Source organism: Apiospora marii (genome assembly GCF_038362585.1).
Source record: "Apiospora marii strain CBS 49790 chromosome Unknown utg000007l_segment0_segment0, whole genome shotgun sequence".
Taxonomy (NCBI): domain Eukaryota; kingdom Fungi; phylum Ascomycota; class Sordariomycetes; order Amphisphaeriales; family Apiosporaceae; genus Apiospora; species Apiospora marii.
The window spans coordinates 2,502,666-2,518,798 of NW_027117379.1; the positions used below are offsets into that span (position 1 = coordinate 2,502,666).

At 57.2% G+C, this 16,133-nt stretch overlaps 7 protein-coding genes across 7 annotated transcripts; 3 read left to right on the top strand and 4 right to left on the bottom strand.

The window, feature by feature from the left end:
* Positions 1-35: 35 nt before the first annotated feature.
* Positions 36-443, bottom strand: PG985_011195 (uncharacterized protein; the record flags this gene model as incomplete). The annotated part of the gene is made up of 1 exon (XM_066830962.1): positions 36-443. The coding sequence occupies one exon, from the start codon at positions 441-443 to the stop codon at positions 36-38; it is 408 nt and encodes a 135-aa protein (XP_066681644.1).
* Positions 444-882: 439 nt separating this feature from the next.
* Positions 883-1,932, bottom strand: PG985_011196 (uncharacterized protein; the record flags this gene model as incomplete). Its single annotated transcript, XM_066830963.1, has 3 exons — positions 883-1,151; positions 1,236-1,607; positions 1,770-1,932. 3 exons carry the CDS (start codon positions 1,930-1,932, stop codon positions 883-885), a joined length of 804 nt encoding a protein of 267 aa, XP_066681645.1.
* A 942-nt stretch (positions 1,933-2,874) lies between these two features.
* Positions 2,875-4,633, bottom strand: PG985_011197 (uncharacterized protein; the record flags this gene model as incomplete). Its single annotated transcript, XM_066830964.1, has 2 exons — positions 2,875-4,351; positions 4,413-4,633. The coding sequence occupies 2 exons, from the start codon at positions 4,631-4,633 to the stop codon at positions 2,875-2,877; spliced, it is 1,698 nt and encodes a 565-aa protein (XP_066681646.1).
* A 1,795-nt stretch (positions 4,634-6,428) lies between these two features.
* On the top strand, positions 6,429-7,655 carry PG985_011198 (uncharacterized protein; the record flags this gene model as incomplete). Its single annotated transcript, XM_066830965.1, has 1 exon — positions 6,429-7,655. One exon carries the CDS (start codon positions 6,429-6,431, stop codon positions 7,653-7,655), a length of 1,227 nt encoding a protein of 408 aa, XP_066681647.1.
* A 732-nt stretch (positions 7,656-8,387) lies between these two features.
* Positions 8,388-11,032, top strand: PG985_011199 (uncharacterized protein; the record flags this gene model as incomplete). The annotated part of the gene is given in 2 exon segments (XM_066830966.1): positions 8,388-9,491; positions 9,503-11,032. The coding sequence occupies 2 exon segments, from the start codon at positions 8,388-8,390 to the stop codon at positions 11,030-11,032; spliced, it is 2,634 nt and encodes an 877-aa protein (XP_066681648.1).
* A 700-nt stretch (positions 11,033-11,732) lies between these two features.
* PG985_011200 (uncharacterized protein) lies at positions 11,733-12,814 on the top strand (the record flags this gene model as incomplete). Its single annotated transcript, XM_066830967.1, has 2 exons — positions 11,733-11,861; positions 11,897-12,814. 2 exons carry the CDS (start codon positions 11,733-11,735, stop codon positions 12,812-12,814), a joined length of 1,047 nt encoding a protein of 348 aa, XP_066681649.1.
* Positions 12,815-13,178: 364 nt separating this feature from the next.
* Positions 13,179-15,261, bottom strand: PG985_011201 (heterokaryon incompatibility protein-domain-containing protein; the record flags this gene model as incomplete). Its single annotated transcript, XM_066830968.1, has 2 exons — positions 13,179-13,187; positions 13,243-15,261. The coding sequence occupies 2 exons, from the start codon at positions 15,259-15,261 to the stop codon at positions 13,179-13,181; spliced, it is 2,028 nt and encodes a 675-aa protein (XP_066681650.1).
* Positions 15,262-16,133: the final 872 nt, after the last annotated feature.

A 16,133-nucleotide genomic window follows, 5' to 3' on the forward strand; every position in this document is an offset into this window, starting at 1 on the left:
ACTCCATGCTAAAACCCATTGATTACTTCGTACCCTCACACCCTCGCATCCGTAGGCACCCGCGTCCTCTCTGACCCCTCCGCCATATCCCCCGTATTGACCGTCCCGCTCTTCTCGACCATCATGATGTGTGCCTGCCTAGCCACGGGCCGGTGCCTCACCCCCCTGGGCACCACGAACATATCGCCCACCCGCATCACCACCTCTTCGACCTTCTTTTCCTTCTCTCCCCCCTCGTCCTGAGAGATAGTCTCGAGCTCGAGGGTGAGCTCGCCCGCGAGCAGGTAGAACAGCTCGTCCGAGTCCGGGTGCGCGTGCCAGATGAAGGGCCCGTCGATCTTGGCGATCTTGACGTGCTGGTCGTTGACGGCGGCGACGAGGCGCGGGGACCAGTGGTCCGTGAAGGAGGCGAAGGTGCCTGGGATAGAGATTGAGGTAGACATGGTATTGGTTATGGGTTCTTTTTTCCCAGACTGGTTCGATGACGTGTGTTGGGGTAAGCTCCTTAGCAGGACCAAACAGTCGTGTGATGAGGATTGGCGGAATGACACTTTTGACTACATGGACGTATTGGGGAGAGATGGTGATGGGCATATATATCGGTCCTTTGTGGTTGGCCTCTCTTATGATTGCGGGCATACGATGCCATAGCTAATTGACTAGAAGGGCGCGCCTTACAAGTACAGAAGCGGAGTTACGTTTCCGACCAATCAAAGATACCAAAACAAGTCTCCGTCAGACGAGCGAGCTAAGCTATTAGTGCTTTATAGAAACGTGTAGTCTTAAAGAATCTCAACCTACTTGCTTGAGTATTTCCAGTGAGTGATTGGTATCTAGTATTATACAGACCCCCAAGCTGTGCCAAACCGCCCGCTCGCTCATTCACAACCGCCCCCAAAGCAGAAACCCCGTGTACAGCCCCACCCCCGCCCCGGAAAAGATGGCCAGCCAAGCCAGCACGCACTTCGCAAACACCTCCTTGGCGACCTTCTCCAGCGCCTCCTTGTCGTTGGCGCGGGGGAAGGGCGCGTCCGGAACGGGCCGGCCCAGGAACTTGCTCAGCGGCGCCCACCCTTCCTTCAGGTCCATTTCGAGCAGCTGGCCCCGAGGCACATGGTCGCGGACGGACTGGTTGTGATTAAGAATCAAGTCTTGATTGCCGTAAAGTTAGCCGTCAGTCATGCATACCTTTCTCTCTTTGTCTCGCCGTTAGGAAAGCAGGAGTTCCCACTCACCTGGCCCTCTATCCCCGACATCGTCCTCTCCCGGCGGCAACCCCAGCAGCTCCCGCCCCGAGTCGGCGTATTGCCGAATCATTTCCGGGATCCAGCGCCAGCCGGGCACGGGCGCGGTCAGGTAGGACAGGTACCAGAGGTTGGCGTTCTTGTTGAGGACGCCGAGGCTGCGCCACCAGCGCGCCGGGTCGCGCGTGACGAGGACGACCTTGGCGTCCGGGTACAGCTCGCGCAGCTCCGCGAGGAAGCTGATGCCCGGCAGGTCCGTGATGCCGACGTAGCCCCTCGTCAGCTCACGCAGCAGCTTCAAGCAGAGGGCCTTATCGCCGCGGTGCCGGGCTTCGTAGGCGGCGACCCATTTGCGGTTGAAGTCTAGCACGAAGGTCAGATCGTTAAATATGCCTGAAACGTCATGTGCACCTCATTCCCCTTCACACACGCCCACGATCTCTTTCTTTGTGAAAATTTCATAGGTAGGTAGGCAAGAATACGCGAGGAAGGGTTAGAACAGTATAGGAAACCTAGGCGTCGAACCATCTTCCCTAGTAATCATATGCGTGCCGCCATGGAGAACAGGCCCATTGAGGATCTTCTCGAGCGCCAGCTGTGTCGAGACCGTGCCGGTCCGGGAATACCCCGCGCCGATGACCTCGAGCCCGCGGGAAGGGTCACCGGGTTTGGAAGGCGCTCCACCCATGTTCTGACGCTACTGAGCAAGACAAACAAGAATAGTGTTGGGTTTGGAAGGGAAATCCTTCTGGCGGCAAGTGAGAGTGTTTACGGACGGGACGGGGCGGGACGCGAGGGATCTTCTCTCTCAGTGCGCCAGCAAACATTGAAGATGGGTGGAAAGAAACTGCTACACAACAGCTTTCAAGGCACCTCAAAAAACAACTACAATTGGCTGCCCCCGGAACAAGAGGATCTGTCGCGTTACGCCCATCCCTTGCTTAACCCCTTGACTAGATCCAGAGGTGCTCCCCTAATCGCTTCTCAGCCTATCTTTCTGAGACTGTGCTTGGGAGGGATGGAACCAACAGATCCCACCCTCCCTGGGACGCCCCATTTCCCGTCGCAGTGGAAATCTGTGTTGTGGCTGCCAAGGCGGCGCCACTTCCCGCCACCAACTGCCAGCAAACAGTCGCCTTATTGGCGTTGCAAATGGGGCGGTGTGATGGGTTTAAGACTGCCGACACCCGGGCTGCCGGTTTCCGACTGGCGTCGAACAGTCCTAAAGGCCCGAGAGCCGGGGAGCCAAGCTAAGGCCTGGCGTTACATTCTTTATGTCACAGGTAGCGAATAGGGGTTGCCAATCTGGTTGGTTCCAGCTGGTCGGGTCTTCGCTTAGTGCTCGCACCTTTTGGAAATGAATGGGCATGAAGACATCTTTTCTGAGGCATAGATTCCATCGCTGGCAACTAAAAAGTATTACTTCAATGATAGCGAGTCCAAGCTGGCGAAGCCATGTTAGTGGTCGCATGCAATCATTGTCGCGTGGTAAGTTCTTAATATTGACCCGAAAGCATCACTTGGACAGAGTTGATACCCCAAAAACACCAGAGAAAACGAAAACTTTTATGCTTCTCATTAAACTGAATTGTGTCCATCCCACCGAAGAAGAGCCCCTTCACCACATCGCTCAATCCTCGGCATCCCGCGGATCATGCTGACTCCAGAACTTTTCGTACTCCTCCCACGTCTGCGAAGGGAAAGGCAGCGGGACCGTGATGGGCCCAAAGGGAACCCCCGCCCTCTCAAACTCCTCAAGGCGGGCCTTCGTTGCCGGCCGCGTCTTGTTGACGCTATACACCGAGACCCGGTGGCAGGAGCTGGTGACGTGCAAGCCCCAGTTCCACGCCGTGCGCACGTCGGGCGGCTGCGTGTTGAGCGCGTTATCCCAGCAGCGACACACAATCTCGATCCAGCCCTCGACGTCGCAGGGCAAGTCAAACTCCCACGTCCGCCACGTCCAACGGCGCTTCTGCGATAGGTTCTCGAGCGGTATGGTGTACCAGTTGAACCCCCCATCCGTCGATAGCTCGACCCGCTCCGGCCACCGGCCCCCACCGGAGTAGGCCCAGCCCTTGCAGCGGATCTTGCCGTTGTGGATGACGACCTGCTTGGTCCAGGGCGACATGATGGCCGAACTGACGGGCATCTCCTGTATCTGGATCCCGTCCGTCATCTTGAGGTTGTGCTTGCCGACCTGCTGCGGGAAGTAGAGGTACTCCTTGCTCTGCACCGGCGCGCGCGACGGCTCCCGAATGGCCTTGATGCGGTACAGCCACTTCACGCTGCGGGCGCCGATGTAGCCCAGCACCACGACGCGGAGAGGATACCCGTGAATCCGCGGCAGGGTCTCCCCGTTCATCTCCCACGCCAGCAGGACCTCGTTCGCCTTCACCTTGGACCAGGGCACGCTCACCAGGTAGTTCATGGCCTCGTCGTCCTTGAAGTAGGTATCGGCGCCGTAGAGCTCGAGGTGCTTGGCGCCGTCGGCCAGCCCGCCGCAGGCCTTGACCACCTTCTTCAGGCTGACGCCGACGTACCGCGCGGTCCCGATGGCGCCCTCGGCCCAGGGCGCCTGGGGCACCTCGTCGCCCTGGCCGGCGTACTTGGTGATCTGCTCGATACGGCGGGTGCCGGAGCACTGCATCGTCACCGTCTTCTCGATGCGCGGGAACTGGGACTCGTCCATCAGGTCGTCCAGCGTAAAGGAGCGCGGGTTCTGGACCAGGCCGTCCAGCGCGAAGCTGTAGTTCTCCTTGTCGATGATGGGGATGCCGCCGTGGTTCCGGACGAAGTGCAGCGAGTTGGGCGTGATCACCTTGTCCGTGACGAGGCGCTTGGGGGGTTCTCCGTTGTAAGGGAATTGCAGAAGGTGCAGCATGTCTGGGTGCTTCTCTCTCAACACGGTGTCCCAGGAATCCTCGGGGATTTGGGTGAGCTCGCCGCCGACGGCGTGATGCCATATCTTCCAGTGGGTACCGGGGAGAACCGGATTAGACGCTGGGATCGGGCCCAGCTGGAACTCAGGATTGGGTGGGAAGGTCTGGGAGGTCAAGATTTTATGTGCAGCGGCTTTCTTGTCCGGATAATTCTCCCACTCGACGTAGCTGGCAGTCGTCAACACAGCAACGGCAACGGAGATGCATGGATGTGGCATGGACGACTCACCCCTTCCACCCCTTCCGTTCCATTTTGAACAGAGCATCGCGATCACCAACAGAATTGATTGCTTTATCATCTTTCGTCAAAGGTCCGAAGGTTTGTGGGGCCAAGGCTTTGGTCTCGGGCCCGGTCATGTCCAGCACAGGCAGAGCCGCCCCGGACAGGCCCTGTTCGATCTTCCACTCATCCGGGCGGTTGACGGTGTGGACAGTGTTTATATCTGGCATAGCGAAATGACGAGGTTGCTTTCATTAGATGTGCACTGATTTAACGTGTGAGGGATGCGAATGCCGAAGAGGTTGATTTAAGAAGAGTTTCAATCCCCGAAGAAGCAAGAGCGAATGATGCTTATGTACATATTTGAACCAAAGCGGCAGATGCAAGGAGCCGCCGTTCCCCGCCTCATCTCACCCCATTTGCGCTTGCTTTGGTTTCTTATCTCAGTGTATACGTGGTAGAAGCGACGCTTTTGCTGCAACGGAATGCGAAACAATGGCAATTGCGACATCATCATGCAGTGTTACCCCTCATCTGTGCAACTGCCCATTCGATTTAAGCACGACGCTTAATAACGACGCCGAAGTCTACTTGCTCGTGGTCAAACTCAATTGGTTGCTCCGACCTGAACTCAGTGAGCAACAGCCAGCAGCTGCGATGTAAGCTAATCATTTCCTGCAAGCTGAGTGCGTCATCCCTGGAGGAACTGCAACAAGACATGCGCCAACAAAGTGTTTTCTGTGCCCCCTCAGTCCAAAGCAGCAAGAAATCAATCTGACGGTTTAGACCTGGGGGCTGCAGTAAATCGCTGGGAGCAACTAGATATGCGATTTTCGGGGAGTTTCCGAATGCCGTGCTTTCGCCGAAATGTAGTGTCACCTCGCTGATATATCGGCAAGACCGGCTGCAATGTTCTAGGGTCCGGACACGGCGAGCTCGGAATCCCATTCTCTGATAGCATAACAGCGAGGTAGCCTCTTGCAAATTCGCATGGTGATAGTCTGACCTGGGTCATGTTAGATGCGTACATCTTGACCTGAAGCGAATGGAAGTGGGTAGTCTCGTTGGCTTCACGATCTCTCAACTCACCGCCCCAACCTTATCGAATCTGCAACAGATATGCACCAAGAAGATACTTCTTTTATCTTAGCTAATCAGGAACCCCTTTGATATGGACCGACTAAGATACATACCGCATTTACTGCCCCAATCCCCTGTACGCTTAGGGCGCTTCACGTTCCGCAACACCACCCTTTGTACGATTTCCAAGCTTTCCTGCGACTGTTCTATATGACGGTCAGACTCTTAGAAGCTGGTCAAGCCTTTCGTCCTATTCGTGTGGCCATTACAAATACCGGTAGTTTGTTAAGTCTGGACCGTTTGGTTCTTATGAAAGCCGTTCGTGCCGCCTTCAGACAGCGTGCAGAGTAAACGGAAACTTCAGAGATCGGTGTCATAGTGTTTCAACCATGGGAGACCACGAGTGATTGCTCGCTCTCATGGTAGTGATGTGGTCAGGCTCTGTAGCCCATGTTGCGTGTGACTCCTGTGCTGCATGTTGCATGCTACTATCTTACTGGGGATTGGCGTGTTCCAATCCCTGCAAATATTCATTTCCTCTCTCTCTCTCTCTCTCTCTCTCTCTCTTTTTTTTTTTTTATCTCTGTCTCGTGTTAAAACTCTAGGCTCGATACCAGCTAGCAGGGACAAAAGAACCCACAGAGAGCAGGTTACCGTCAAATATATGAACTCTACCTAGATAAAGCCATTATCCTACAAGCATGAGACCCGTGCCAACTGATAAGATTACGGTAGATAGAAAAAGCTTGGTTGGCAGTCAACTTATCGGAGAAGGCGAAAAAAGCTCGGTGACTCACAGGCTCGCATATAAAAAGACCGCCCTCGATACCTCTCTCGGCTGCTCGGCTGCTGGAGCAACCTCTCGCCATCGCTACAGCAGCACACACCACCGCCGATATCCATCCACCAAAAGATTCCACACATTTCTCATTGCCCAAGCCCATTATGGCGGAACGCAAAGTGCCTTCGAAATACTACCCACCTGACTTCGATCCCCAGCAGATTTCCCGACGGCGCCAGCCGAAACGGGCAGGGCCGAAACTGCAACCGTCACGGTTTGGGGCGCCGTTCACCATCTGCTGCCTGTCGTGCTGTAAATATATAGGCCAGGGCAAGAGATTCAACGCGCGCAAGGAGACCCGGCAGGAGGATAAGTACCTAGGCGGCATCCAGATCTTCCGGTTCCACATCCGGTGCCCATGGTGCTTGGCCCCCATCACCTTCAAGACGGACCCCAAACGCGAACGCGAGGACTACATCTGCGAAAGCGGCGCGATGCAGATTAGAGGAGGGCCGCGGCGCACGGCTGAGGAGGAAACAGACGAGCAGAGACTGGTTAGGCTGGCGATGGAGGAGGGCGAGGGCGAGGAGGACCTGGAGCGCGATACCATCGCCGAGCTCGAGACCAAGGCGGCAGATACCAAGCGCGATATGGCCGTTGCCGATGCCCTCGAAGAGAGACGGATACGGAATGCGCGCATTGAACGCCTGTGTAGGAGCCGTAGTCCTCTCAGTACCGCCGCCACCCTCGAAGCCGACGAGAAGGCCAGAAACGACAGAGAAGATGCCGACGCGGCGAAACGCGCTTTCGCAGCTACAAGACTTCATCGTGCCATGGAAGAAGCCGATGGGATGGCTAGAAACCCTTCGTCGCCGCCCCCCATTTACTTGACGCCCAACAAGAGACCTACGAAGACGACGCCTTTTCTTAAGGGCATCAAGAAGGAAGGCATCTCGGCCTGCCAGGGGCAGGGAAGCTCTACTAAGTCATACATTCCCGTTACCGATGCCTTCAACGAAATCAGAATACGACGAAATGCGCGCGTCAAACGTATAAGTAATAGAGGTGTTCATCTCGGTACCGCCACCGCGCTCAAAGACGACGAGAAAGCCAGGATCAACGGAGAAGAAGCCGACACGGCGAGACACGCTTTCTCAGCTGAAAAACGCCGTCTTACTATGGAAAGAGTCGACGGGATGATCGTGAACCCTCCTCCGTCGCCCCTCCCTTCTTTCACGCCCAAGGGAGTTACGAAAACAAAGCCTGTGCTCAAGGGTATCAAGAAGAAAGATATATCGGTCGGCCAAGGGCAGGGAAGCTCGACTGCGCCCCAAGTAGCGCGGGACCAACCTAAGAAGTCATTGGTGGACTATGGCTCAGATGAGGATTGAACCCCATACGCGGGTCCGGATATCTCTTTTATGGACAAGGGTTGTCCAAGACGTCCTGGTATTATCGCGGCGGACGTTCACCCATATCTGACCCCGACCCTGGTATTACGGTAACTAACTGTCTGTGCCGTTAGCATGACCACCAAGTCGACCATTTGCCCGCTCGCGATTCTCCGGCAGAATGAAACGGCCAACTGTTGGCGTGCATCTGCATTCAGGTTTGCCCCTCAGTTTCCAGGAGCTGAGTGTAACATTTTTAGCCGGCTATAGTGTTATATTTAATTATTATATACGCTAATGAAGTTCTTTCCTATTATAACCCCCTACTTGAAACTAGCAAGTAACAGATTCGGCAGCCTGAGCCCGGACTTAGCAAGCGTCAGGACCACGCTCTCCCATGGCCAAATGGCGAAGTGGTGAGGCGGACAAGCCGTCCTATCTGGCCAATCTTAGATTCACGTGGTCATGGTCCAATCTGGGACAAGTTGCATGCGCACAGCCAGACCTAAGCCACATCTCGGCCAGGGGGGGTGCCTGCTTAGCGCGCTGACGGAAGATAACGGCGGCGACGCTTGCTGGCGAAGCCAAGGACGCGTTGCTTGCGTAAGATGGAAGCATCTATCTCTCTATATCGTCTTGAGTATACATAATTTGCATTACGAAGCGCCCTCAGTTACCCGAAAACGCATCGCATCTGGTTGAGGCTTCGAGCTTGAAATGCGCTGCTTCGCCATGGAAAGCCGGAGGCGCCTACTTCTGATGTGCCTCTCGGGCCTGGGCTTCTTACTGTTTTTAGTGGCCTTTCTCTCTCTTTCCGTGGATAGAGGGCGCGGAAGTCGGTTCGAATACTACAATCATGCTGGACCAACAGCAACACCAAAATGCGGCAGCTTCGTGGCGTCCAAGGCCAACGTCTGGGCGGACCTGGGATCGGACGAGGCCGACGAGGTGTACAGCTTCTTGGCCAAGGAATGGGCAGATCTGAACATCACCAGGACACCGAGGCACGCCACGGATAACTTCATCTACACCCTCGAGGCTCTGCAGCCGAACAAGTCGGATACCCTGCCGTATCTGTGGACGGACGAAGCCGCCGCGCCGCAGAGATGGGCAAAAGCGGTGCTATCCCAGAGACTCGACGGCCGATCCCACTACTCGTACCACGCCGTCGGACCGCTGCCCGTGTCGCCGGGTAAGACGCGAGTGGTGCCGCTGACCTACCCATTCAACTCGGGGCGCAACTACGTCACCAAAGATATGCCGGATCTGGTGAGCATCATGAACTTCACCCAGGCCCTGGCCGAAAGCGTGTTGGACATCACCGTCGAGCTCCTCGGCGCCAAGGTGGACCGGGAGGATCCAAACGGGCCCGACTCCCTCTTGGCGTTCCCGCGGCCCACGTGGGACGACGCCGGGCATTTGTTCTGCTGGGTACAGTTCTTCCGCCCCGGCTACAACAGCGGCGCCCTCTCGATCCTGCCGCAAGGCATCTACACTCGCATCGACGCCGTCGAAGATGCCGCTGGCGTAGACGAAGCTGGGAAGTGGAAGATGGGAGAGTGGTTCTACAACGGCATCCTGTACGAGAACCTCGACGAGTTCCGCGCCGCGATACGAGACCCTGGCTTCCTCAAGACCCCGCCCAACCTAGACGGACCCTGGACCGACACCGAAGACTTCGAGTCCCAATCGGCCGGCCGCGAACTGCCCCCACCCATCTCAATCCAGCCCCTGGGGCCGCGCTACAAGCTCGACCGGAAGGAACGGTACGTCTCCTGGTTCGGCTTCGAGTTCTACTTCACCTCAACGCAAGCCACCGGCGTCAGCATCTACGATGTGCGTTTCAGGGGCGAGCGCTCCTGTACGAGCTGAGCCTGCAGGAGGCCATGGCGCATTATGCTGGCGACGACCCGATGGCGAGCGGCCAGGAGTTTCTCGACTCCTTCTTCGGCATGGGCACCAACGCCTTCGAGCTCGTGCCCGGCTACGACTGCCCGGGCTACGCCGACTACTTCGACAGCAGATTGCATCGATTAGGCAAGACGGAGCGGCTGCCGAACAACATCTGCCTGTTCGAGTTCACGTCCGATCACTTACTATCACGACACACGACACAGACCTCGGTCACGGTATCGCGAAACACCTACCTTACGCTCCGCTCCGTGTCGACGGTGGGTAACTACGACTACACGATCGACTACAACTTCTACCTAGACGGAGCCATCGAGGTCAAGGTCCGGGCCTCGGGCTACATCTTCGGCGCCTTCTACGCCCGGCACGCGCACAAGAACGAGGACGAGTACGGCCACCGCATCCATGACGCCCTGTCGAGCTCCCTGCACGATCACGTCATCAGCTTCAAGGCCGACCTCGACGTCGCGGGGACGGCCAACGACATGGTGCGCCTGGCCGTCGAGCCCACGAGCAAGACCTATCCCTGGGACCCGCCCAGCGTTAAGCAGTCGCGGCGCAACACGATGCACCTGCGGGAGTACCCCGTCGAGCGGGAGACGGGGCTAGACTGGCCCCAGAACGCCGGGGAGTTCTACCTCGTCTACTCGCGCGATCAGAAGAACAAATGGGGCGAGCGGAAAGGGTATCGCATCGTCTCCGGGACGGGCATCGGCAACACGCCGCACCTGACCGTCCTCAATTCGACCCTCCTCGAGAACGCGGCGCGCTGGGCCGAGAGGGATCTCTGGGTGGTTCGGCGCAAGGACACGGAGCCGCGCGGAGCTGATCCGTTCAACTACATTAACCCGGTCGACCCGCTGATCGACTTCAGCCGAATCGCCGACGGGGAGGACTTGTTTTATCATCAAGAGAGAAAAGGAGGAGACGATGAAGAGGATGAGAGATCGACATTACCCGATCGAGGTGATGAAGAAGAAGACTACGATGGCGACCTGGTAGTCTACTTCAACGTCGGCAGCCACCACGTCCCGCACTCGGGCGACCTCCCCAACACGCTGATGCACACGAGCGCGTCGAGCGTCATGTTCATCCCGCACAACTTCGCGGACCGCGACCCGAGTCGGGAGAGCGTGCAGGGGGTGCGGCTGCAGCTGAAGCACAAACGGGACGGCGGCGGGTTTCCCGGGCAGCCGGGTGGCGGCGGTGGTGGATCGAGCGAAGAAGAAGAAGAACTTAGACTTCGGGGTAGAAGAGATGGAGATGAAAGTGGAGATGCGAAAGGAGGCCACTACAAGTTACGTACGGGGGCCAATTACTTCGGGACGCCGTACCGGGAGGGAGTCAACCTGCCGCTCGAGGCGCTGGAGCCGGACCTGGGGAAAGAGTACCGGAGCGGGAGCCATAGGGTCAGCGATCTGAGTATTAATGGCAGTGCGGCGGGGATGTGGTTCAAGGAGCCTTGACGGATTACTAGTTGGTGGTGTGTTTCACGGGCAAGTGTTAGCGGTGGATATGTACGTCAGGGTGAAGTTTAGCGCTGTCAATCCGGATTTTGACTTGACAGCTACCCAAGTATGTAATGCCACATCAACCTGCTCCGGATGGGAATAAGAGGAATGGAAAAGGACAGCCAAATCTGCTGGATGATTATTTCTTAGAATGCATTTACGAAGCAACCAAGTAGACTTGGCAATTGATAAGACTCCAGACAAGGAACAGTTAGCAAAATGAAGGTTGAAATACAGAGTCGATGACGTGCATGAATGCGGTTCAACCATTGCGCCGGCAGTATCCACTAACTTCCAGGCGGGCGTGCTAACGGCCATGCGCTATCTTAAGCGAGACTCAGCTGCTGTGCGGGCTTTAGCGAAACGGCCTTTTGCTGATTCCCCGGCGCCCAATTGCACCGTCGCACCCGGCCAAGCAGACGTAGCCAGTCTCTCGGCATCCACCTCATAATGAGCACGCATTTATGTATAAAACCGTCGCGCTTGTTTTCTATCTCATTTACTTGAAAAGTGTATCATATAATAAGAAAGACACATAGAACCTTGCGAAAGTTCGTCTCTCTTACAACACTCGAATCTCTTTCACTGTACTCTCATCTGATCTAGACAACCGACCTAACAGCTAAATCCGGAAAGTGCGCAGTCCTACTACAAAATGTCCGGACCGTCGTGGATGGACCAGCTATCTCAGCTGTTCCCGCCCAAACCTCAATTCACGGAGAAGAATCTACCCGACTTACATGGAAAGGCAAGTCCACGTGCCCCCTGCGACCTGAAAGGGACCGTACCGTCCCGGCAGCTCTAACATTCGACCCACAGGTCTATTTCATCACCGGCGCCAACACCGGCGTCGGCAAAGAGCTAGCCCGCATGCTCTACTCCAAAAACGCCACCGTCTACCTCGCCGCCCGGTCCGAGGAGAAGGCCCAACGCGCCATCGAGGAGATCAAACAGAACTCCCCGCTCAGCTCCAAAGGCAAATTGGTCTTCATCCAGCTCGACTTGGCGGACCTGAGCACCATCAAGGCCTCAGTCCAGCGGTTCCTGGACCGCGAGTCCCAGCTGCACGTCCTCTTCAACAACGCCGGCGTCATGAAGCCGGCGCCCGGCACCGTCACCGCCCAGGGCTACGAGCCCCAGCTCGGCGTCAACAACGTCGGCACCTTCCTGCTCACCCAGCTGCTGACGCCGACCCTCGCCGCGACGGCGCGGCGCGAGGAACCGGGCCGGGTCCGCGTCGTCTGGGTTAGCTCCTCGGCCGCCGAGGCGCCGCCCTGCCCGACGGGCGGCGTGCCGCTCGATAATTTGGATTACCACAAGCCCATGAGCTGGTTCCAGCAGTACTGCATCAGCAAGGCGGGCAACTACCTGCACGGCGCCGAGTACGCCTGGCGCCACGGCCCCGGATCAGGCGGCGACGGGATCCTGAGCGTGTCGCTGAACCCCGGCAACCTCGACTCGGAGCTCTGGCGCACCCAGACCTTCCTCGTGCGGAAGTTCCTGCAGTGGGTCCTGCTGCACCCGCCCGTCTTCGGGGCCTACACGGAGCTGTACGCGGGGCTGTCGCCCGAGCTGAGCCTCGAGGAGCACTCGGGCGGCTGGGTCGTGCCCTGGGGCCGGCCGATGCGGATCCGCAAGGACTTGCAGGCGGCGGCGAGGACGAAGGAGGAAGGGGGCAGCGGCGTGGGGAGGGGATTTTGGGAGTGGAGCGAGAGGCAGGTCGAGCGGTACCTTTGAGGGGGCTTTGCCTGGTCTGATTTGGTTTTGATATAACGTTTCTTGATCAGCGTCAGTTGTTAATGCATTTCATTCAAATTGCAAAGGGCAAAGACCGGAGAGGGGTCAGATAAGTGCTACTGCATCGCCCTTTGTTGCCGCCATAGGAAGAGACAAAACAGACGCTTCCCTCAGGATGTAAATACCTCTCAATTTGTACTATTCTTCATTTGAAGCTAATTTCTAAGAAATTACGATATCCTCCATCGTAAATCTCCTAACAAACTCCTCGTCCCCCGCCGTTTTGCATATACCGACTCGCTTGAAAGTTCCATCCGTATCACCCTTTTCCAAGACCAACAGATACTTATCCACATTGACATATTCACTGATACTGAAAACAGCAAAGCAAAGCAATCCCGGCCCACGTCTCTGTTTCTATCCATAACGCACCCAGACATCGTCGTCCTCGCATCATCCCCCTCTTCTCCCTCATCGGCAAAGGTCAAACACCCAACATCCGCCGCCTCTCCCTTCTCCTTCTCCTTCTCCTTCTCCTTCTCCATAGGCACGCGGGGATAATACACAACAGATGCCAGCGGTCCCCGCACCTTCAACACCCCGACCGGCTGCGCCTCCGTGAGCGCGTCCTCCCCCTTTTCCATCACCACCTCCAGCTCCTCGAGCATCAGGTCCCACAGCCTGACGGGAAATACCCGCAACGCCCAGAAGATAACAGCCCCATCCACCGAAGCCCAGCTCCAGCTCGGCGCCCGCGGCCGGCCGTTCTTCATCGCTGGTGCTGTCACAAGCGTGCTACATTTATCATCGTCGGCATACCCAGGCGACTTGCGCCCCTCAGCGTGATCGTACCAAGCCCCCCACATCAACCCCCGCGCGACGTCCTCGCGCCAAAGACCCGCGACATAAGTAGGCGAACCACTGCCGTCCCGTAAGCCGCGGGACCGGGTTAGAGAAGCCGCACCGGCCAGGGCGGGCAGTTTGTCGGACCCCACCGTCAGTGAGCGCGTCGTGTACTCCTCGAGCAGCTTGTACCAGTGATTCCACTCGCTCTCCCACGCGGGCGGGTCGTGGATGGTGCGGCGCAGCTTGACGAATGAGGCAGCCACGTGGCCCGTCCCGTCGGCCTTGTAGTTATCGCCCGCCTCGCTCACGAGGGCGGCGGCGCACTCCCAGTACAGCTGCTCGCGGCCAAAGTGCAGCACGCGGCGGGCCAGGAAGCGCTCCTGCATGCACCAGGCGCGGCGGTTCAGGGGGCAGGCCTGGAGATAGTCGTAGGGCCGTTTGAAGGCTTTTTGGACGGCGTAGGCTTCGTTGAGGATGGCGCGGGGGACGCGGTCGGTGTCCGGGTGGAGGAAGCCGGCGGTGCTGGAGGGGGCCTCGGGGGCGGAGACGACGACGGCGGCGCCGGCGTATACCATGGCCATCTTGCTGGCTTCGGCGAGCCAGTCGGCCGGGGAGTTCTGGATGATGCACAGGCTATCGATCCAGAGGTAGCGGATGCCCAGCGCTCTCGTCACGGTCAGGGCGTCTCGGAAGTTGCGGGGTAGTTCATCCACGGGCAGTACGTTCATTCGGGCCTCCAGATTCGCCAGCACGGTGCTCGAAGGGATGGCACCGCCCCAGCAGTGACTGAGGGCGACATACGGTGCCTTTTCGCCAGGGGCGGTAGTGTATAGACGTGGCGACTCTGTGGACTGCGGCGGCCCCAAGTCAACGACACGAGTAGGTAGCTCGCCTTGGTCCAGGGGCGTTTGATGAAGAGGATTGGGATTCTGTTGATTTCCATCGTTTCTGGAGCCTCCGCGGCAGCGTTCATGCTTTGGATGTTTCTGACAAGTCGCGACCCAATCCTCATACCGCCTCGCGATGTACTCCGGCGTCGGCCGCGGCGGCACCGCGACAACCTCCCTCTTAGCGTCCCCCCATGGCCCCTCCCCGTCGCTGGGACCACCCACCGCCTCATCCCGGAACCGATTGCCCGCAACCGGATCGTCGCGTAGCCGGCCGATGCGGTAGGTATGCTGCGGGTGGTCCTCGACCCTGGCACTGTCATTCCAATTCATACGGGCAAGGGAGTCGCTGAAGCCGGCGCGGAAATAGCCCTTGCGCCGGTTCTCGCCCGGGTAGGTCTCGTGGTGGAGCGGGTACAGCGCCAACCAGCCTCGGAGCAGATTTGGGTCTTCGCTGGCGAAGTCGTCGTGGAGCAGATGACACAGCTGGCAGGAGGGGGCACTGGAGGCGAGGGCCTCGAACGAGGGCTGGTGTTTAAAAGCCAAGCCCCGGTGGGAGTCGAATCTGGCGTTCTTCTCGTCTGCCTCCCAGCCCTGGTCGGGGTACCCCTCGTTGTGGTAGAAGTCGGACAAGGCCTGGATAAACTGGCGACAAGTCTGACACAGAACGGCGCTGCTGCCCACCCGAATGGGGTTCTTTAAAGAACAACTCATCTGGTTAGGGGTATACGATGCGAGGTGGACATGGCCGGGTGATTGTCATACGGTGGAAACACGAGAAATCTATATATTACGGCGGGGTTTCGGGTACCAATCAGAAGCATTTCTGGCCTTAGGCGAGCGTAGGTCGGATATAGTGCAGTGCTTAACTCCGAAGAGCTGAATGCAAGGGGCAATTGCATTGTATCTTCATCACTCCTCGTATGAAGGGCAAAGGATCGGAACCCACCACCAAAGGATCAATAGACGGTAAATAGATAAGGTATGCAAAAGCCACAAGGAACAAGGAGGTGTCAAAAGCACCAAGGAGGTAGGGACCAGTGGAGTGGCCAAGTGCACGTTCTGGGAGCCCTCTGGAGCGAGAGGCAGTTCGAATGCTACCTGTAGGTTTCCTGGCTCTCGCTATTCTCAGACCTGGCCAGTGTCAGTTAGTCCATGCACTTCACCGAAAAGAGCTGAGAAAGCCAAATATGTGGCGCCTCACCTGACCTTCCCTTGCAGTTGGACGCTTTTGAGTTCACCACCAACCTGGGCTCAAGGCAAAAGAAACAGAGCCACCTCCCCTGCTGCAAGGACCTGATAAATTGCTTTATCCTGTACCTCCCTTGACCGGGCCGGTGTAGCCTAGCGGTAGTATTCTTATTCATATACTTAAAGGCAAGAGGGTTCAACTCCCTCTGCGGTCACTTTTTTCTTGCATTTTTTGACCCGCTTTGATTTCGGGTCACTCTGCTTTTCTTCTGCGAATCTTTTTTTCCCAACTGCCTGAATTACCCGTCCGGCATAACGTCTGATATCGTAGTCTCCAGCGCATATATAAGCGAGAAGCATCCCCAACCTAGATGTATAATGACATATTCCATGTC